The sequence below is a fragment of the Haemaphysalis longicornis genome, unplaced genomic scaffold, assembly GCF_048455015.1.
Source record: "Haemaphysalis longicornis isolate Haplotype H1 unplaced genomic scaffold, Haemaphysalis longicornis Haplotype H1 scaffold_4, whole genome shotgun sequence".
Taxonomy (NCBI): domain Eukaryota; kingdom Metazoa; phylum Arthropoda; class Arachnida; order Ixodida; family Ixodidae; genus Haemaphysalis; species Haemaphysalis longicornis.
Genome location: NW_027526361.1, coordinates 113,664,702 through 113,687,274, shown reverse-complemented (window position 1 = coordinate 113,687,274; position 22,573 = coordinate 113,664,702). Strand labels below are relative to the sequence as shown.

General features: G+C 46.0%; 1 protein-coding gene across 1 annotated transcript in view; it reads left to right on the top strand.

Annotated features, from left to right (window-relative positions):
* Positions 1-19,885, top strand: part of LOC144180503 (uncharacterized) — a 93,786-nt gene extending 73,901 nt beyond the window's left edge. The window contains exons 2-6 of the mRNA XM_077708836.1: positions 5,074-5,439; positions 12,070-12,504; positions 13,719-13,736; positions 15,884-15,988; positions 19,469-19,885. Coding sequence (XP_077564962.1) covers positions 5,074-5,439; positions 12,070-12,504; positions 13,719-13,736; positions 15,884-15,975 — 911 coding nt within the window. The 3' untranslated portion in view covers positions 15,976-15,988; positions 19,469-19,885. The remainder of the gene's footprint in view (positions 1-5,073; positions 5,440-12,069; positions 12,505-13,718; positions 13,737-15,883; positions 15,989-19,468) is intronic.
* The last annotated feature ends 2,688 nt before the right edge of the window (positions 19,886-22,573 follow it).

Here is a 22,573-nt window from a genome sequence, read left to right as displayed (position 1 = left end):
TTTCTTGAACGTTGCAGGCATTAAGAAGTTTCTTGAGTAAAGATTGACTCCCGCACTGTTATTGTAGTTGCCAAGAAGGAGTCTGACGGGGACCATAAGACAACATACGTCCTCGCTTTTTACAAAAGAACTAACCATCTGTATCTCGCCCAGCACCATCACGGACTAGAAGGATGTCTGTTACACCAAAAACGACCACTATTATTGCAAACTTTTAATGCTCCCGCTACGCAACATCAGCAGTTACGTCATGGTCCAGGTATCAGATAGATGCGTGCACTAATTCAATACAAGCCGCTAAAAAATTAATCGGCGCTAAAACAGGGACGACGAAGAAACACATAACACACATCATGGTGCCGTGTTGTGTGTTACGTGTTTCTTCGTCATCCCTGTTTTAGCGCCGATTAAGTTATTTAGCAGTACGTACCAACTCGCCCACATCAAGCTTTTGTTACTTCAATACAAGCCATAAAACGACAAGACAATAGGGAGCCCCAGAAACTAATGTAACGGCAGAATTATGTTTATAGGCAGTAGCTTTAGCCATAGGTATCCAATTACGTTAGTAGTCCCTGTGCCAAAATAGGGGCATTGCGATAAAGTAGCTGGCAACTCGGAACGGGTTCACCTGCTTTCCCGATTATGTGGCTCTGTTATTTGAATTCTACAGTCAAATTTGCTTGATTCTCATGCTGACGAAATAACAATTCTGGCGTTAACCAAATCTGCATGTTGTCTCAGTGGTCTATTTATTCCCATAACTTGTGAATTCAAAAGCAGAGCAGACATTTCTTTGAGGCAGGCCCTTTTCAGAAATATCCAAAACCAGGCACAGTGGAAAACTGTCCAGCACAATCTTGAGCCATCTGTAAATTGGGGGTGTCTATCATATCCGTTTCCCATTTTAACATCAACTGTATCACTTAAATGATAACGATCACAACAGTGGGCACATGCACAGAATGCTCCTGTACGAGATTATGTACCCATGCCCTACGAGTCCAAAGATATTGTGCAGCGAAAAGGCCCGGCCACGAACGCTCTGTTAACTCACTCTGCGATTACATACTTCAAGTGGCGGCCGCCAGGTGCGTCCTTTTTGCTTGCAGCAAAGCGGGGATGATGTTTTCAATAATTCCTAAAAATGCGTGTACTCATTCATCTGAAACAGGCGCATCCAGTTCTTTCCTCATTCGGGTTTATGTGACTTCGAATTCTGCAGCCATTGAAATAAAAAATACGTTTCATCAGTGAACGTCTGATTGGTGACGTCGCCAGTTGTTGATTGTTTCGACAATCATGCTGATTGCTTTTATATTTGGTTATGCCTTGTATAATTTTTTTCTTTGAAGCAGTATAAGACTAACTCCCCCAGTTTTTATTACGGTGAAGCCACTTTACTCGGCGCCGCTCCGGGGCTCCTCCTCGCCACCGCGGACTCCTCTCTTACGACTGTTATTTTCCTCAACACCACCGATGCCTCTTACAGAATTTGCGCAATCGGCTGAAAAAAGCGGTAGCGCAGTCATCACATGATTGCAAAAAATACACAGAAGCGCGAATGAGCATAAATAAAATCACGCCATATCCACTGAATGAATGATGATAAGTGGGGCGAAGCTCGAGAGGGGGAGATCATCGGTAACCGTAACTCTCTCGTGAAAGTTCGCGCATTACATCATTAAGAAAGACGTAAGACTGTGTGCGTACATTGTACAAATCAACTTTTATTTTCGGAGTCAATGCTCCCAGGCCCAGACCTGGTGAAAGACCCCGCGCCATCGAGGACTACCCCGCACCTCCACCACAATTTGTCACGTAGGATGGGACACAACGGTAAAGAAAGAACTTTTATTTAGGGCGAACTTGTGCCCGAACAAGACGAGAGGAAACGAGCAAAGGTCCTTGCGTCTCGTTCGATCTCCGAGAACGACTGCCTGTGTTCGTGGCGTGATCTCTTGCGTGATCTCCCCCTCGCAGTGCACGTGCGCTCGCGCCTCCGTTGGCGAACACAGACAAGCTCGCGCTCCCGGTGCCGAGTTTGCGCTGCCGGTTGCAGCCGGTTCTTGCGCGTGCAACGCGGCCGACTTTGCGACACCTCCGAGTCACATACCACGAGACACAAGGGATGGACAGACCCATGACTTAAGGAGCTTCGCCCCTAAAACAACTGTAAGACGAAGTTGCCGCCTCAAATACCACCTCGCCTAGTAGCCCCAACTCTCTTCCGGTTGAATAGCAACTTGCCCGATTGCAACGCCGGCGTGAGCTCATGATTCTTTCTGAGCTTGAAACGCTTTCCGAGCGACATTTTTGCCGGTGTATTTCGCGCCTAAATATGGGCCCATAAGCGGTTGTCGGTTTATGAGTGCACGGGGGGGGGGGGGGGGGGGAAGGACGAGGTCATGCGCGCACCGCTGGGCTTTATTCTCCTACGTTGACATGGTGGTTGTGCTGGTAGGAGATGGAAACGTTGAAGGCTAATATATCAATTCGCCCTGTCAGGGGTCCTCTGTATTCGATAGGTTTGGGCCTGTGTTTGTGTGTTACACCGATTGTAAGATTCCTACAACGGGGGAGAAAGATGAGCAGCTGCATGGTTGCCCTATAAAATAAAGCGCCGTGTCGTTTCTCTTTTTATACTTTTGTCCCTGGTGTGTGAGCGCTTCCACCTTCAAGATGAACAGCTACCAACCAGTCCAATTGTCCGTTCTACTACAGTACATTCCCAGTTTTAACTCGCTATGGGACAGGCGCGTGTCGTTCACTTGGAGGAATAAGAGCGGAAGTTGAAGAATCACCGGGCGAACCGAAGCCGGAATGGGGCCCGAAGACACCAGAAAGCGGCTACCGCCTCCGTTGCCGCCTCACGTTCCAGCTCGTCGCGTAGCTGAGAATCCCTCGCAGGTGAACAGAAACTTTCCAACTTGGAACGCCGAAGTGAGCCAATATTACTGTTTCTGTTTAAAGGGCTTTCAGAGCAAGATTTCCGACGGCATCTTTCCCTTCCAGGCAAGCGCACACAGCCGGTTGACGGTTTATGCGTGCGGGGTTCGCGAGTGGACGGAGAGGAGGGGGGTAGGCGGAGGGGGCGTGCGCGCACGGCTAAAGGTTTCATGCGCTTACTGATGACATGTCCGTTGTGACGGTGGGAGGTTTCAAGGTGCACGTAAAAGAGCCCTGTGCGCCATCTCTAGCGTCCTCAGTGCTCGAGCGGATTGGGTAGGTGTGTTACACCAATAGTAAGATGCCTACGACGCTGTAGGAAAACAGACCACCCCTCGTATGTCCGTTAGAATAAAGCTCGTGCCCTTCCAAGTCTCATTCAGCTGAATGGCTAGAAACTATGCTTAAGCCCAAATAACAAACAAACGTTTTGTTGTTTACGGCCCTGCGTAGACTGCATACAGCTTCGCTGGTCATCCTTCTTCGCATAGTGGAAGGGGAATAATTTTTTATGGTCCATATCGGCCGAACATCTTTTAGTTTGTTTGCTTGTTCAGCTGGCATTCAGTACACGTCTGTACGCTCCCGAACTTTTCCCCTGTTTATTTTATTGGTGTCTCATGTCGTGAATTCTTATGCATTTTTGCATGCATTAAATTACACTGCGCCCCTGCGTATTGCATACTTTCTTTGCATTACCTTTTCGAAGGTCCCATCACAGTCTTTTGGCTTTGGAACTCTTGTCTGTAATAAATTCAGGGAAGCTTGAATTCACGCGCAAGAGTTGAATGGCGAAGCGGTTGTAGGTTAGCATTGCCGTACACAGTAAACTTTAAGTGTCATAGTTTATTTGCATAGCTGCGGTGCTGCTAATCGTTGTAATATGCATCGGAGGTGGAATTGTCTTCTTTACGGCGAGTGGTGGATGAGAACGCATCCTCAACATTGCAGACTTACAACAGCTGCTCGCAATCGAATCGAAGGAGCTGTGGCGAGATCTGCAAGTCGTCTCGGGAAGGCTTGCAAACTCGTAGCCATGTCTCCAATTATCCATATGGCTTCCAGAGAATGCGAAGGGCGGGGTGACCTCTTCCAAGCATGGTGTTTTTTCATAATTAGCATTAGGGCTGCAGATTTTTTACATGCACCGTAGCGGTTACTACAGCGCTGGGGTCATTTTTTTGTAGAGCAACTGCGCGAGCCGGGAACTCGGTGGTCACCGCTACGTATGCGCTCACGAGCATTTCTTAGGCTCGCGATGTCACTCGTCGATGTTGTCGGCGCCGTCCACACGCTCACTGCTCATGCGCGTCACGTCGAGGCGCAGGTGCGCGTCTCTCCCCCGTACCCTCCTCGCTCTCAACAACAGGTGCGGCGGTGCGGGAGGAGCGCGTGTACTCCGTGCGCTCCGTCGCTCTCAACAACAGCTGCGGCGGTGCGGGGGGAGCGCGTCTGTGCGCGCATGCGTCGTAGCTACCCGTGCGCTGCGTCGCGCTCAACAGTAACGGCGGCAGGGCGTGTACACGTGATAACGGCGTGGTGGGTGCGTGGAAAGTTCCCGCGCTTGGGTACGGAAGTGTGCGCATGCCCGTCTCTCCCCCGTACTCCTCTCCCTCGAACGCGGGCGGTGTGTATATAAGCGGGGGAGCGCGCGTTCGGAATTCAGTCAAGGGCGTCTTTGCTTGGCTTTCGCTTGACTTGACGCTTTGCTTGACGGCACCAAGCATTTAAGACAGACTTTAACTTTACACTCCTTGCCTTCGCTTCTCCTTCATTCAATAAATAAGAATAATAAAGACGAACTAATAATTAAGCATTCCCAAACCATACCCAATTACGCAACATTCACGCGATACCCCCACCACTCCGCGACGCATTTACTCGAGTTCCCCCCCTGGGAAGATGCGGGCGGGTTTTTTTGTTGTTTGTTTCGCTAAAGCCGCTGCGCGTGCCGGCATTTTGTTGGCATACTTTCTGTCAACGGGGAACTTACGGCTTGAACAACAGCTCCGCTGTTGAACCTAAGCCCTTGTAGAGTGGTTGGAATGAATAGCGTTTGGTTTTTGGAATCAATAAACTATATTTCATTCCAGTTGATTTGAACAATTTCGTGGGATGCCGCAGGTGTCTGGTGCGTGGCGATATGGAAGCTGTCCGTTCCTCGGTGGGTGCAGAACGGCACCGAGGAACCCGTCCTGCTCGACTGCGAGTACGTGTACAACGAGCACGACGTCCGACTCGTGGTCAAGTGGTTCTTCAACGACCTCCTCGAGCCGGTGTACCAGTGGATACCGGAGCTAAACGCGCGCCAGACCAGCGGCATCCTGACGGGCCACCTTGACGACTCGTTCGCAGCCGGCGGGAGCCGGGACTCTCAGTTCCGCGCGCTGCGAATAATCCGGCCCACAACAGAGTTTAGTGGACGGTACACGTGCGTCGTATCCTCCATGGCAGGCCAAGACTCACGGCAGCAGTCCATGATGGTATACGGTGAGTGAATGAAATTTGTGTCTTTCAATGCATGTGTCTGTTTAGAAGTTTGCCAGCATCAGCAGGTGTAATGTCTTTCCCTTCTGGTGTCGACGTCCCTACGATGTGCATGTACCATGCATAGCGTACTGTGTAATGTACCAAATTTGTTTAAATCACCAAGATCATGGCAGATTATACACGCTCAGTTAGCACGGAAGCGGTGAGTGGGCTTTGAAGGATGTTCATGCGTCAGACACAAGGGCCGTGCTAAGCGTGGACGTAAAGCAAATTAGGCCCCAGTAAAAAAATCATGTAGAATTTGCTGATGGAGTTTTTGCTGTTGAAGCACGCAACAGATGCTACGAATGCACCACAGATGCCAACAAAGACGGCCAGAGACCCCTCAAGCCACCACTGCACGGCTTTTACATTGGCCACGTTTCAGTTTTAGTGGAAAAACAAAGAAATGAAACGAAATATAAAAGAGATGGGAATAAGGAAACAGAGGCCATAGGAAAAAAAATACTACGAAAAGCCTTCGAAGAAGAAAATAGGGCCTGCATTTTGCTTGCAGATGGTATGTTATCAGTCCAGTAATTTATAAGACTTTTCTTGGTGTTGCCACTTCCCGTAGCGTTGTTGTGTGGACGCGACAATGTTTTACATGCCTTGAACAAGTACTGAAAAGTCGAACGAAGACCATCTGGTTTGATCGATCCTCAACGACGATAATAAAACTGGCACGAAAACTCTAATTTTGCTACAGCAAAAAAAAAAAGAACCCCAACAAGCATAGAAAGAAAATTAAAACAGTTATTGTATAAGGGATCCTGAACACAATGTTGAAATAACTTTAGCGGAAAGCGAAGGAACCTTTTCCAAATAGCCTCAGGTGGAACGGGTGAAAGGGTACGATAGTCCGAACAGAAAAAAAGATTAGATTAGATTAGATAGATAGATAGATAGATAGATAGATAGATAGATAGATAGATAGATAGATAGATAGATAGATAGATAGATAGATAGAGAGAGAGACAGACAGACAGACAGAGAGACAGACAGACGGATGGGTGGATGGATGGATGGGTGGATGGATGGATGGTACGATAAGTGAACGGGAGGACGGACGGATGGATGGATGCGTAGATGGATGGATGGATGTATGGATGGATGGATGGATAGTCCACGACCGGTTTTATAGATAGCGACCTGCCCATGCGCGCCGATTCCGCGTGCCGAATTCGTTACTGCTTGTTTGGTTGTTTTAGTTCTTACCGACGCCACTGCGCCGACTGGCGCTGCATTTATTCCTCACTTCTCCGTTTGCGCGGCCTGCCACCGCTGTTATTTTGTATTTTTCTCTCGGTGCTTTGTGTTCAGTTCTTGCCGATTCACACTGGGGGAAGTGCACGCCTGCCGTTGGCACGACGGTTTGGTCCATTAAGAGTTTTTTAGCACGAAATTGTTACTTGGCTGGCATGGTGAAAGCACGCACCCGGGCGGCGTCCACCAAACGCGCAACCACCGGGATATCATCCGCGAAAAAATGTCCACAGTTGCTAACCTTTTGCTGACGCATTTCATCGTGTTCGACGTGTTTGATAGCGCCCGTACAATTAAAAGACTAAAACGCCAAGAAATATTCAGCGCGTTTTGTTTGATAGCATGGAGCAGAGAAATTCAACAGAAAGAAGCACTGTGCGCATACTGTTTCATATCGTGTATCGAAAGAGGAAGGAAAAAATTACACCATCTTCCCACGTGGGAACCCTGAGGGGATGCAAAGCCGTGGAGTAGTAGCGTGTTAAGTGGTTGTTAGAGTAAAGACACGTTTAAATGTCTTCATTAAATGTCTTCTTTATTTATCGAGTAGTGGGGAACGTTTTGCGGCTTCTCGTTTTTGAAGCGAGGAATCCGCTTCCCCTTCTCCCCGTGTAGTCTGAGTGGCGCTGGCTACCACCTTCAAGCGTCACATACAGTTGTAGTAAATATAAATACCCCAGAAAGTGAAGGAGAACACAGTCGCCCTGATAGCCGAATTGGTAAGGCATTCGAGATCTAATCGTAAGGCGTGGGATCGGTCCCCACTCTGGGCGCGTGTTTTTCTTTCTTTCTTTCTCACGTAATTAATAAAAAAATAATAATGTAACGTCCCTAACGGTAAAAAAATATTCTAACCATTCCCCTATGCCTTCTTTGGCGTTGTAGACTGCCGGCGTTTCTTTCTGTATATATATATATATATATATATATATATATATATATATATATATATATATATATATATATATGTATATATATAAATATATATATATATATACACAATTACAAGAACACGATGAAGAGGACAATATGCAGCGTGGCTTTGTCATCCCAGCCTCCACCGACGAACAAAAGAAGATCTTTGGGTGCGGCAGCTTGTCCGCCTTGTAAATAAGCTGTATATACATCGTTCGACTCTCTCATCGCTCATGTCGTCTGTCCTGCAGCCACGTAACATTCGACGCTTTATTCAAGGTTTTGCCGATATCGCACGCCCTTTGACACAGCTTCTTAAGAAGAATCTGCCTCTTTCCTGGGGGCCTGAACAAGAACGTGCCTTTTCGACCTTAAAAACTCGATTGACAACGACTCCCATCTTTGGCCGCTTCGATACTTCCGCCCCTACAGAAATTCGCACTGATGCGAGCGGCCATGGGATCGGAGCGGTTCTGGCGCAACCCCAACACGACCACGATCGCGTGATCGCTTATGCAACCCGTCTGTTGTCTCCAGCCGAACGCAAATACTCAATTACTAAACTTGAGTGCATGACACTGGTATGGGCTGCCACCAAGTTTCAACCGTATCTTTATGGACGGCCCTTCTCTGTGGTCACAGACCACCATGCCCTTTGCTGGCTCTCATCATTGAAGGACCCCACTGGAAGGCTCGGCCGCTGGGCTCTCCGGCTTCAAGAATACTCATTTACTGTTGTCCATACGTCCGGACGGTTGCACCAGGACGCCGACTCCTTGTCGCGCTATCCCATCGACAGCCCAGATGGAAATGAGATAGAGAGCAAATCTGTTCTATCTCATGCATGCTCAACATCGGGATCGAACGACGACGCGATGAATGCTTGCGGCACATCATCTAACGCCTATACTCTCCCCAGCAGGATGATTCCCTTCGTCTCTATCTCCTCAAGGACGGGACTTTATACCGTCGAAATATTCGTACATGTGGCCCCGATCTTTTGCTCGTCGTTCCTGAACACTTCCGATTGTCCGTCTTTCAGCAACTTCATGACGAACCAACTGCAGGCCATCTAGGCATTGCGTGGATCTACGACCGCATTCGCTGCAGGTTCTGCTGGCCGAACATGTACGATCGGTGAAGCGCTATGTAACCTCATGTGATTCCTGCCAACGATGGAAGACCCCTACCGTGGCCCCTGCCGGCTCCTGCAGCCCATCGACGTCCCCATTGAACCCTTTTACCGTGTCGGCCTAGATTTTCTCTGAGCTTTTCCTACTTCCACTCTGGGAAACAAGTGGGTTACCGTTGCCATTGACTATGCAACTCGCTTTGCCATCACTAGGGCCCTTCCAACCTCTTGTGCTACTGAAGTTACTGATTTCCCTTTACATGACGTCATTCTACACCATGGAGCCCCTCACCAACTCCTCACCGATACAGGGAGGTCCTTTTTAGCCCAAGTTATTAAAGACATCCTGCGTTTGTGCGGCACTAAACACAAGTTCTCTACTGCGTATCATCCAGAAACGAATAGGCTCACTGAACGCCTTCATTGTACGATCACCAACATGATAGCCACGTATGTTTCACCGGACCATCGCGACTGGGATGTAACGTTACCGTTTGTGATGTTTGCTTACAACTCGTCATGGCATGACACGGCGACATATTTTCCATTTTTTCTTTTCTACGGAAGGGAACCTTCCTTGCCGCTGGATACCTTACTTCCTTCACCCAAGGTTTCTGTGATGGAATACGAGACCGATGCCATCGCCCGCGCTGACTACGCACGACAGATTGCCCGTACCTGCATAAACCAGTTCCAAGCCAACCAAAAGTCTGCTTACGACAAGCGCCACAGTCGCGCAGAGTATGCGCCTGGCTCCCCAGTCCTTCTGTGGTCTCCTCGCCGCCACGTGGGTCTGTCATCAAAACTACTTTCACGCTACACCGGCCCTTACAAGGTGTTACGCAGGGTGACCAACGTGACGTACGGGATCACCCCGATTCAGCCATCCTCTTCCGTCGCTCGGCTCAAACCGTACATCTCTAGGTTGTCGGCTCCTGAATAGAACCGCCGGGACGGCGCGTCCGTCGCCGGGGGTTATGTTACGGTGCAGCCTTCCTTGGCGAAGTGGTGAAGCAACTGCTATGAATAGAAATCCTCCTGCACGGCATGCGGCCAATCGTGGAGGACGAGAACGACGACGATCGGTGTGGCAGTAGTTTTGTTTTCTGTATATATATCCCTAATATTTTATTTAGTTCCTTAAATCTGTTTCTTTAATTACTTTGTAATTTCTCTCTGTGAGCGCCCCTTGCCTAGCCAATCTCCCTGAGTGGGTATGAGCCATCTCTTTTGGCACCACCACCACCACCCAGCAGGAGCTACAACGGTCATGTGCTGTGTCTCTGATTTTTCCCTTTTCTAAATAGCGTAAATACAGCTAATTGTAATCGCGTCTACCCCGTTTCAATATATGTATATATACGTGAGCAATTTTAGCGGGGAACATCAGTAGCCACTGCTGCTACCAACCTGCCAGAGCCCACAACGGGAAAGGTATATCGTACGGATGTTTCTTTTTTTTTTCCCAGATGCCTTTAGCGCGCAAAATTTTTCGAACCGGCGGCGATATCGGAGATCAGAAGCCATAACAATAAGTTTCCTTTCTGTGCTTCGTCTCATCGCGGGCTTTTCCCGATTAGAGCGCGAACTTTGCAAGAAAGGGATAGGCGCTCAACGAAAATTATTGCTTTCGGTTGCGTTTTATCTCGCCCCTCTCTTCGAAAATCAAATTAGGTACGAAAGCTTGTTTGAGAGCGTCAGAAATTTGCCGACCTTATCTAATTACGTTCTCTGCTTTCGGCGTGATTGCGCGAAGTGGCAGGAATGCAATTATGGTGATATGATTGTCAGCGGAAAGAATCGATGAAGCTTGAGAACAAGCACCAGGGCGAAAGTGCATTGCTTAGAAATAAAAAAAATTAACAAATCACTGCCCTTCCTCCCCTCCACCCCCCACATCATGCTCCGTGGCAATGTCGTTAAACTGACGAGCACGCTTTCCCAGGCTCAGTTATGAAATAAGCTGCCGCACCTTTGATGGAGGCAATATTTGGGAACTTGATTACCGGAGAAGTGCGATCATAACAAAAAAAAAGCACCCGAACCAGCAGCCGAACTAGCCACCGAACTGGCTCTGTTGCGAAGTGAAGTACAAGCTTTTGTACACGCAACTTCACTGTGGTGTGAGATTGCAGAACGGTTATTGACTGTTCGTCCCGGAAAGGATGCCGTAAATGATCATACGTTTCGTCGCGAACATTCCGGTGACTTTCAGCTTTTATCTTTGTGCGGCCCACCCAGTTTCTCTTTGTTACTGGAGGCGAAAGGTTAAGCAAATTGCCGAATAATAGCTGCACAATCTGGGGCGCAGGGATTGGGTAGGGGGAAGTCACTGCAGATTTATTAGTTCGCAAACCTGAGTGAATACGCCGAGGGTCACCAACCCCATGTGTAGTTAGCGTGTGCATAAGCCTCACAAAAAAGAAAAAAGGAAAGAACAGCAGAAAAAAGTACGTGTGCAGGCGTATCGACTGTATTGGATGAGTTGATTTCGTAAAGGATTGTGAAGTACAAAGTCTACAGGGGGGGGGGGGGGTAACCACAGAACGACGAGGCACAGGTGAACGATTTTGTTTGCGTCTTATTTTCAGTTTTGTAATCCTACGCGTTGTTAGCGTTGTAATGAAACTAAGAGTCGCATCAAGTATAAACATGTGGCGGAAAATTGGCTGACTACCTAAGAGTATTTAAAAAAATACATTTAAAGAATAGCGTTTAAATAAAGAAATTGTATTCTGCAGGCGAACAACGGGTTTATTGTAACAGGAACTACGTCAAGTTTTGTGTGTTTGGTGTTCTTCACGCGAGATGCCACCGTTACGGTAACCGGAAAGACCAGAGATAATGTTTAATAGAGGTTGAAGGGAAAGTGTCTGGAGAATGCCACGCCAGGTTAATCTTCTGTCCGGTCTCCGTATCTTCCATCTGCTAACAAATAAATTGAACTGAAAACAGCCACAATTTACAGATATAAAGATTTACTGGCGTAATTATTGAACGGTATTGACGAACCCCTACGGTGAAAAAAGCCCTCGTTTCTGACCGTTACGGTCTAAACTAGCTAAATTGTGTATTCTACGGCGTTTATTCGATCATTTCACAAGGCCGTCTACTTGTCGCGCTCAAAGCGGTCTGCATCATCGGGCTACATAAAAGATTACGGCAATTCGCCCAGTCGGTCTGCGCATAAATTTGTAACATACAGCTTCGGTGATGGATGTGCGAACCATTCTTGCTTTCAAATTTGACTGTTTTTTTCCCTCTGCATAAACTTGCAGTGCCAGCAAAGAACTTTACGCTGACATACATCACCTCATCGGCATCTGTAGCTTCACCTGCGGCCGCTACATCCTTGGGAAGCGCCGCCCGAGCCCGCGTAGGCAACCCTACCGACGGCGCCCCGGGAGGATCGACTTCGAGTGGTGGCCCCAGTGCAACCGGCGTGAATGGCGGCTCGGCGGTGGACGTGCACTGTGGCGCGTTCGGGCTGCACCCGCGGCCCACTTTGCGGCTCTTCAGCATAACGCCAGACATGCGGCGCACCGAGGTTGAGCGCGGCAGGCCAAGAATGCGCAAAGTGAACGGCACCTACGACATCGAGCTGTCCCGGTCGTTCGCATCCGTGCAGCTGTCGCCGGCCGTGACCTTCGAGTGTGTGCTTGAGATTCCGGGCACCGACTACGAGGTGCGACGCAGGACGGTCTACAATCCAGGTGAGTTGTCCTCTGGAGTTGTGCGTGGGGTGAAGAACGTGTTTTGGGGAAAGGAAAGAGAAGAAAACAAAAATTGCTCGTCTCGGCTGCATAACCTAAACGCATTTTCTCTAGTGGGATTTAAAATAAACAAAATGAAGCAAGGTGAAGCTTCTCCACCAAATATGATGGTTACTGTGAATCATCAGGAATTAGCTACTAGTACGCCTGCCGAGATATATCCAGCAACTGTGCACCGTGTTCTGAATGTTTACGGTGCACGCATCAAATGTAAGCGAAGTAGTCCTTGAACGATTATCTACCATGCAGTGTAAAAAAGAGTACACATTAGAAGGAAAGTTTGAGACGATTAAAGTTACCGCAACAATAATTTTAGCCGATGGTGTGAGCTTAGAAGCTTTAGGTATATATTCCTACAACGAAAACTATTACAGTCACTCTTGCAGCTTCGCCATGCTCTGTAGCACCGGAGAACCTGGAATAAAGCATTCGCCACCATTTGATAGCAAATATTTTATTCATTGATTGATTCATGCATTGATTACACATTTAGACGGACCCACGCCCGGCCATACGAGCTACCAAAGCTCTGTTAGTGCTTTTGCGAGGAATGGCTTGGACGAAATATTGTGATTAAGTTTGCTGCAGAACTCTTGGTATGTGCTTAGAAATTCGTGTGGATCGCCTCGCCTTTTATCTTATTTTATTCAATCATTTATTTATTTATTTTAATACAGTGACCTTCACGTTTTTTGTTCCTCATATGGCGCAGCAAGCTAAGTGAATGACTCGGCTAACCTTGCCTTTACTATCAAATGCATGCTCTCTCTCTTTCTCTCACTCTCCCTCTCTCTCTCTCTTCTCTCTTCTATCTTCTTTCTTCTCCTCTCTTCTCTTCTATTCTCTCTCTCTCATTCATTCACTCTTGCTGTGTGGTGCGAAATGCAAGTTCATTTTTATTCGATGGCTCAGGTGCCAGCTTTTTGTCCTACTTTAACGTACGTATTGACCATAATCAAAAGTACGAAAGCTGGAAGGAAACGCTGATGTGAAGGCGTACCAAAAAAACTGACACCAAAAATAAAATGTGCTGTAGCAGGACCTTGCCGTCATTTTACCGAGGTAGGATACGTAGTTTTTTAGCGAGTGCCTCACTGTCGGCGATACGTGTGCTCTTACTTTGCTTCTGATCATGCTTTACTGTTTCTTTTCAGGCTATCTTCACTTAACAGGTATGTTTTTTATAATAACTCTACTTAATTACTTCAAAATTATAACGCCTCTCAGAGACAGGCAGCTGGAGAAAACAAACGTTATTCTGGGAACGAAGCTGGTTATTCGGCTAGTAACTTTTATTCGGCTAGTAAATAACTTGGCGCCATTAGAGTGCACCGAGTGCAAAGTCTTCTTTGATGTTGAAGAAAGGTACTAAAACACAATATGCAAATAAGAGAGGCAAGACAGAGTGATAGCAATCAGTCTCGGTTGCGCACACGCAGTAGTGCCGGTCGGCTAGTGAGTACCGTCCCGGGACCGATTTTCTGCTGTGCAATAACCCACTAATATTTTCGTCCAAAGCAATGCGGAAGTTGACGACTAAGGAAGTACAAGTGGCGTTGAAGCTAGCAAAAACGAAATTTCGGAGATTCAAGCTTAGTTACAGTACTTGTTTAGAAGGCTCGTGTGATTTTATTATGGTTGAAGCCATCTTCTGCAATCGCTATCATTTCCAAACATTTTAAGTGCTCGAGGAGTAACTGTCTCAGTTGGCGGGATGTTAGGACAAGAACCTGCCCTCAATTTTCGCATTGGCTGTGGTCTCAGGTATGAACGGGCTCTAACGTCACTATTAACTGCGACGTGTCCTGTCGCTGCGAGCGCGGGTTTGATTTGGTAGGTAGCCAGTGCATGCGCCAGCTTGGCGAAGAGAGCGCATGGAGGGTCGAGAGTTTTGGATGGTTTGACGGTAGACCTAAGATCCCCCTTGGAGGTCTATCGCCGTCAATGGGTACCCAGATAAGGCCGTACGGTGAGTTTGACACTGCTCGGTATGTCGTTATGCTCGACGTTATAATTGGTTTACGTTATGCCTTAATATAGGTCAAGAAGGACGATTGGTGAATCTGCTGAAAGGGAGAGACTGAAAAAAAAAAAAGAGTGGCTAACGCAGCGAAGGCGAACACGCACAAAAAGTTTGCCAGAAAAAAAGATGATGGAAAGGCCGAAATAGGGCCGATTTGTCATTTTACGGCTTTCAGGACACCACAAAGTCAGCAACACGAAACTTAGCGACATAACTCTGCGACATAGCTGAGCGTCAAGTGATGCTGACGCATTTTTACGTGACAAAAGAAAGCTGAGCTGCCCCCGTAGCTTTGTCCCTTTAGAACATAAAAGCGAGAATCTCGAAACAACTGCAAGCCAGTATTCTTCTTTAACTTCTGGATTCACGAAGCACAGGAGAAAATGGCACGCTGAAGTGGAAAGTAAAGGTTTGTGCGTCTAGTCTAGGGCGTGTGCTTTTATGTTGGAACGTATAACACAACGTTTAGGCTCTGTAAGTTCCTGCTTGGCACATACATATGAAATATGCTTGTACAGGAGTTCACATGCCAAGCCTGTAGCTTCTCACACAAGACTTAGGCAAAAAACAAGCAGCTGAACTTCGCCGACATTTGCAATGATAGTGTAAAACCTACCCGTGTAGCGCTTCGCAATGGCAGAACTTTGCATTCAGGTGTTCGGTTGGAAAATCACATAAAGTAGTGCTCACTTTAAAAGAATCCGTTTACATAACTCGACAAATGAAATTAAAAGTGATGCTCGAAACATCTTTAAAAATTGCATTGACAATTATCACGACCACAAACGAGTCGCTGCCTATGACACTGAGGTGACCGTGAAAATTCCCATGTAAGCCTGGGCAGAATACTACTGTTTCTTTGAAGGCTACTACGAGTGTCAAGATGTCCGGAGTCTACGATGGAAACAAAGAGTAGAAGTACTTCATTTTAGTAACCACAACTTCCTAAAAAGCGCTATTACAAAAGCTGAAGTTCTGTCAAGAAACTCGTAAATCTCTAAGCCCTGACAGGTATAGATATATAGGTGAAGTTCCGCTTACAAAGCCAAACACTGCCCCTACTTCGACTTTTACTCGCGATTACGCACAGGATATACGGTACCTCGAAGTATCAAAAATCATTTCTTCTTTGACGCGCTCTGTTTCGCCATAGTTTTCAATGTGGCTGCTATTGGAGGGTGAAATGCTTTTTCCGACCAACCAATGAGGGGTCCACTTAGTTCGTGTTTTCGATGCGCCATCTTATTTCGCATTGAAAAATTCGACACCGTTCCTAATGTTAACCTATATTTTTAGGTGCGTCCTTTGATGTCACCGCTCTCAACAGCTTATTGGTCCTTCTCGTTGGTGTCACGCTCCTCAAGAGCAACTTCCATGCGGAGAGTTGAGGCCTACTCGCAGGTAAGCTGTGCATGTGTTGAGCTTTTTGTACATTAAACAAAAACAGCACAAAAAAAAAGGAACGCGGGGAAGACAGCACAGACACTGCGCTGCATTGTAAATTTTTCAGTGCCTTGCATTTTTGGAAGCGTGTCATTTTCGATTAGATTCATTGTGAAAACTAGGTGAAATGGGTGGCACGAACATGGCAGCACTGTCTACTTAAGGACTAAAATAACTAACTTCTGGATTCTAGAACGGGGAGTAGAATCCAGAAAGCATTTATTACCATAAGGAGAGGAAATAAAAAAAAATTATTTTATGCGCACAAAGTACAGTCGCACTCAGGATAGCCTAGGACACTTATAACTATACATGGAATAATATCGTAAAAACAGTGCCTCTTGAAAGAAAAGTTACTACGAGGCTTGATCCTTTCGAACGGTATCCTCGTGTTCGAACTAATGTGTCCCGGGTACAAAGGGAAGATGCTTTAAATGTCAATAATATTGAGCAATTAAACTGATAACAAGTGCGCCTGTACGTACTGTGGAAGATCAGAGGGAGGCACCGGAGGTTAATTCCACCGCACAAATGCCTTCCAAGCGAGCTCGACCATGCGTAGACGGTGTACCATGGCCCTCGCGCATCTCCTCATGCTCCAAGTTATCCGGGCCGCAAAGAAGTCTGAACCCACATCGGAGTACGGAATGGGCTACAAAGCTGATAATTTTTCTCCGGTCTTACCGCATTTTACTAGTTTTTTTTCTAACCTTATACTCTTACCTAGTGTGGTGCGCACATGTTGCCAGATAAACACTATATTGTTTTGCGAGAAATTATGGCAGTCAAGCAACACAAATTCGTCTTGTTCATTTTACAGGCTGCGTGACAATGGTTGTTTCGGAACGCACTACAGTCGAACACGGATATATCGAACTCCAAGGGGATCGCGAAATAGTTCGATACTATATGAAAAATTCTATATAAAAAATATGGGCTCTGAGACCTCACCTATGGCTGACGATCACTTGCCGATTGTCGCATTCAAGAATGACAACTAATTCCGCATTCAGGACGCAACAGGACGCTTTATTTCCGTGAAAAAAATCGCCTGCTTCTTCGTCCTGGAAATGAAATTAAAAACGCTGGTCTCGATCTTCTCGAGGCTGCACAACTAGAAAATTCCAGCAGTACGCTGCGCCTTCGCACACCTCGCACAACACGCACGCAAAAGAAGAACAGCGCGCACGTACCACAAGAACTTTGAAGGTAACAATTCCAAGGCTCTCTGAACGGACTCCAACAAAGCGCTCGCGATGGTCATCTCCGAGAGAAACAGTGATCTCCGAAAGGTGCGGGACAACTCGCCAAACAGCAGCAACAGGAGCAAAATGCAAAAGAAGGAGGAGGCCGCCAGCGCCTTCGTTCCCTCTTCCCTTTCCCGAGACGACATCGGGGGAGGACAGACCCAGAGAGAGAGAAAATAAAACTCTTTTTCGGGAAGCCAGGGAACGTACCCAGCCGCAAAAAAAAAAAAAAGAAAAGGACGTGCGCATTTGGGGCATCCCTACCTCGCACTGTCACATTTTCGAGCGTTCGGGCTTGTGTGCCTAGAGAGATTTAGCATACCGGGCTCCGTCCGCTAACGCTACGGCGGCCGGTAGCGGGGACCGACTGGGCAAGCGCAAATTTTTTCCGGTAGGGGGGATTAGTTTTGCGAGCCAGCCTTCGCCATGCCCGCGCATTCCTCTATATCCTCCTCAACCCCAATCGGGGGTGCAGCGACCGCCGAAGAGCAACTTCCAACTCGCGCGGCGTTCGATATAACCAATGTCGGGGAAAATGCGGTTCGATATAGAAGTACGAATTCCTATACTTTTACACAGAATTTTCAAGGGGATAATTTATGAGTTCGATATAGACGATAATTCGATATACCCGTGTTCGATATATCCGTGTTCGACTGTATAATACTCTAACTTAACACAGAGAAAAGGCAGCGACATTATTAGTATGTGAAATTATAAAAGAAATAACAAAAACACTCAACAGAGTATTCCGGTCATAGTACAGAAGTCCAGTTTCTGGCTTACACTACCATCGAAATTAAGTAAAATATATGTTGTGTACGAGAGTACGAATTGGCCTGGTTGGTAAAAGTTCAAAATTACATGCCATTTTATATTAGCCCGATGCAGTCAATTTTATTGTTTTCGATTTTTGATCCCTATCTGCACTGCTGCTTGTGAGATAATTGTACACAGGTCACTTCAAGTTTGGATTGGAGGCCGGTAGTGCACGAAAATGCTGTGACTTCATACGACAAAGCTATTTAAGACGCATATCATTGATATCAGTCAAAGCTGTGATGTAGTCGTAACTTTCTCCTTTCGAAACAATATTTTCTCCCCAGTGTGAATTCATACGTAATGTTGCGATTAGAAAGTTCAAAACTTGTCCGCTATGTATAGCACCTACTAATATTTTTATTGATCCGTTTTTTTCTAATTTGAGCACTTATTATAATTAAAAAACTTAGAGGCAAAATTATTGCGTATAGTAGAGGATAAGTTTATGTAAGAAGAATTGATTATTTATTCATTTTTAGCGGGTGTGGGATTTTATGTAGAATGAAAAGAGGCCTTAGGTAGGCTAGGCAGTCTTTAAATGATCCGTGTACCCTTTTTTGTAAGGAAGACCTGCCAGATTCAGAAGCGAGCTTCAGTTCTTCAATATTCAGAAGATAATAACCAATGATAGACGGTTTTTTTGGATTTCAAATGGTAGCAGGTCAGAGCTTGTGCAACATGCCCCAACAATACCTGAGTGGTCGTTGGGGAGCGCTTCAGCATAATGACACCACGAAAAATGTTTGTTAAAAATGACGCAAATAATTTTAAGTGTACTTGCAATTTGAACATGTAGTGGTTACTTGATCAAAATATGCTTATCTACGCTGCAGAGCACGAAACGAAATAAGTGACCTTGCAATTTTGGTTTATTTTTAGACGGTTAACATTTGACAATTAATAACGATGGATAGTATGAATCGCTTTCGGCAGTCGTTCGGGAAATGACCTACAAAAAATGAGTTTTATACTTGGTTTTGTGTGAGATTCTTACAATATCGTAGAGGTAAATACTAAAAAACAAATAGTAAATGTAAATAACAATAATTCAGTGACTAAATACTTTTAGCTTGACCAATACATTGCTTTTACTAACTTTGGTTATAGACATTTAATTGGAGTTGCTAGTATTTGCTGGGTTTGGCGCACATAAGGTTATATGGCACCGGAAATCTTATCGTTTGAGAGTCTTAAACATGTGGGTATTTGCCCGTTATAAAATTACCAACAATTTCTTAATGATCCATAATCCATTGCAGCATTTCGCATTGTGTTACAGATTACGGTAAGAACAACGTAACTGGTGTCCTAATGATGACCTTCTGTCCGCCTTTATTGGCCTCTAATGTGCTGGTTTTCCTCTGCACAGGTGTGGACAATCTACGTATGTAGGAGTGAAGTACGATTGAGAACTTCTTAATAGACCCGCACCGAAGAAGCTTCGGCATACACATCTTCTTGGGCCACGTCAACCCGACATTGCGACGTTTGTGTCGAACGTGTGTTGTGATCCCATGCCTGCGCCTTGATGGGAAGAACAGGTCCGTTCGCAGGCACGAACTAGACATGCCCTGTGGACATTTTGGCTTGAACAAAGGTGCCCCGTGCCCAGGACAACATGAACTTCATGGAAATATTGCCCGCCATTCTGCCCCTCTTTTCCTGGAAAGAAGTGCGAAGTGGGCATTGCCCGATCCACATGTCGTACACGAGTGCCTCCATTCTTCACAGAAGAGCGTGCTCGTCGGCCAGTTAAGGAGCTTCGTCAGCTGAATCAAAGACACACAGGAAGGTAGGTGAATATTTGAGGGTTTCAGGGTACGGTTAGTAAACCATATAGACTTACTGGATACCCCAAAACCGACATTTTATGTATAGTCATATGTATTAGCGGCCCGTATGTCTCCTGGATGGCTTCCTTACTGGCACAGGACATGGTTTCCTACTCGCTGCAACGACAGTACTTGTTCGTCATGTCTCTCCAGACGGACATTCTACATCCTCCAAATCACGACATCGATTTTCTGGAAGTACTAGGAAAACATAGTAGAAGAAAGGCCTTGGGAAATTTGTGCAGTCTGGGGGTGACTACCCATCCCTAGAAGAGCTTTTACACCATGGACTAAAATGAGCGCTCAAACAGACATTCACTTGTTGGACGAAGACTACGACTACTTCCCTATTCCCCTTAACTTACCTTTCTTGAAGAGTTGAATCAATTAGTTCAGCGCATACCCTTTTACTCACGTAACATGATGCGCTCTCTAGTTTTGTGCATTCAAACCAGTGTGCGTTTATTGATTAGGAATTGTCTCTCGTTTTCTAGACATCGCACGCAACTACAGCACTCACACCAACACCTCTTCTCCTCGTCATGGTATTTAGAGTTACCACGACCTTTAGACACTTCACCACTCCTTTGGCGAGTGCCCCGTAGACCTTACCATACCTCCTCACCCCTGCCCACTGGGGGCAAGTCATGGGTACCTCTTGTCTCGTACACCAACACATCCTGACTGAACGGGCGCTGCAGGTCGCTTCGGCCATCTGAGATGATGCTGCCCCTCCAACCTGAACCCGGTGTTTTAACAATAAAGTTTTTTTCTTTCTTTCTTCCTCGTTTTCTAAATCAGTTAAGATTTCTTTGTATAGCAATGGTACTGGCGACGTAATAGTCGATATTTGCTAAGGATTCTGTGATTCTTTTTCTCATGCACGTGATTAACAAATCTTCGTGAAGTACTCACGCCATCACAGTGGATAGACTACGAAAATTGCGTTCAGGTGTTTTATTGTGGTCTCCTTTAGGTTGCCATCAAGCATTTTTCTTTAGCCCTTCCGGTGCACGCAAGCAACTTTTTGTCTTAACAAAGAACAGTGCCACCTACTGTTCACAAAATTGTCCACAAAGATGTAGGTGATTTTAACCCTCAACACATCAGTCGTTCTTCCCTAGGTTTCTCTAGTTTACTCCTTGGCGTATTGCTTGATTGTTTAGAACACTTCTGCTGTAGGATATTTTCTTTTCTATCATCTACGAATATTCGCTGCAAACACGACCTCTGATTTGAAAAACTCGCTTCGCCCTGATTATTTTTGGAAGACTATAAAAAAGTATTTATTCCCGCATTTTTTGCTTGATGGACGTCGAAAAAACGTACTATTTCTATAGAAAATGAAAAAATAATAGGACCATATCAATTCAGAAAAAAAGCTTTAAAAGAAAAGGCAAGACGATTTAAGTGAGATGTTTAAATATATTGCTGATTTGCTGCAGTAATCGCAGTACCGATTGGGGGGACATGAACAGCCACCCATCCGCTATGATATCAACATCGGTGTACGGACAACTGGAAAGGTTATGTTTTAGTGTGCAATTATGACAGACAACGGGTTGAGTGGTTAGTTAACAAACCAATGATGCGATGCAGTTGTTGTCAAGTGGCTGCAGAGGAAAGCTGTACGCCTCCGGGATGACTTAGAAACGTGCATAGCAGTTTGGTTTTTTGTGGCTGAATTGTTAAGCCTAGAACAGAAAACTCTGCGAGTTGGCATGCGTCCATCAACATGAACTGCTAGCAGGTTAGCCCATATGAAATAGCTCTACGTTCCTGAAGTACCGCGCAAAAAATACAGCGCCCTGGGCAACATAGCAGGTGAAAAAGAACTAGCGGGTTAGCACACGTTAATAGCGATCCACGTACTGTAAGATCGGCTTATTACAACAAACTTAGCCAGTTTACAAACGTGAGTGAGAAGTTTCTGAAGATAGCTTTCATGTAGTCACTTTCTACCTGTGTTTTTTTTTCGGGCAGTGTTGGTTATAGTCGCAAGGTTCTCATTCTTTTACACTGTAATCACAGCAAACTGATTTCAGCTGTTACCCCGCACGTCTGCTTCCCAGCCTCGGATTTTCGGGCGCTGACTTTGTGATGTCATGTCTTTGTACCTTGCAGTGCCTGGGACAAAAAAAAACTGAAAGGTGTTTCCGGCATGTGGTGCCACGAGCAACGTTCCCTCAATTTTGGAGCATCCACGAAGCAGTTGCGTGCGTGACGAACAATGCGCTGAATTTTCTCTTCAACAGCAACTACAGATGCACCGAATTTATTCTCTATGTTCACCGACAACTGTATCTTGACCGTCCCGGTCGCCTTCCTCAAATCACTGTATAAACACAGCTGCCGACGTATCACTTGAAGGATAGATGGGTAATAAAGAGAAACAACTAAGTAAACACAGTAGAGATGAAAAATTGTTAGTGCAAGATGAGCATATTTATCTGTGCACGATACCTATCAGGGAAGCATCTACCATTTGACGCCAATATTTTTGTATTGCATTGCTCTGTCACGGCACAAATCCTCTGTTAATTTTGTCATTTGCCAATGTATTTAACACAGCTGTATCACTCTGCTCCTTCTCTCTTCTTTACCACTTGGTTTGTTCCCCAAGAAAAAACAATGCTTCGTTG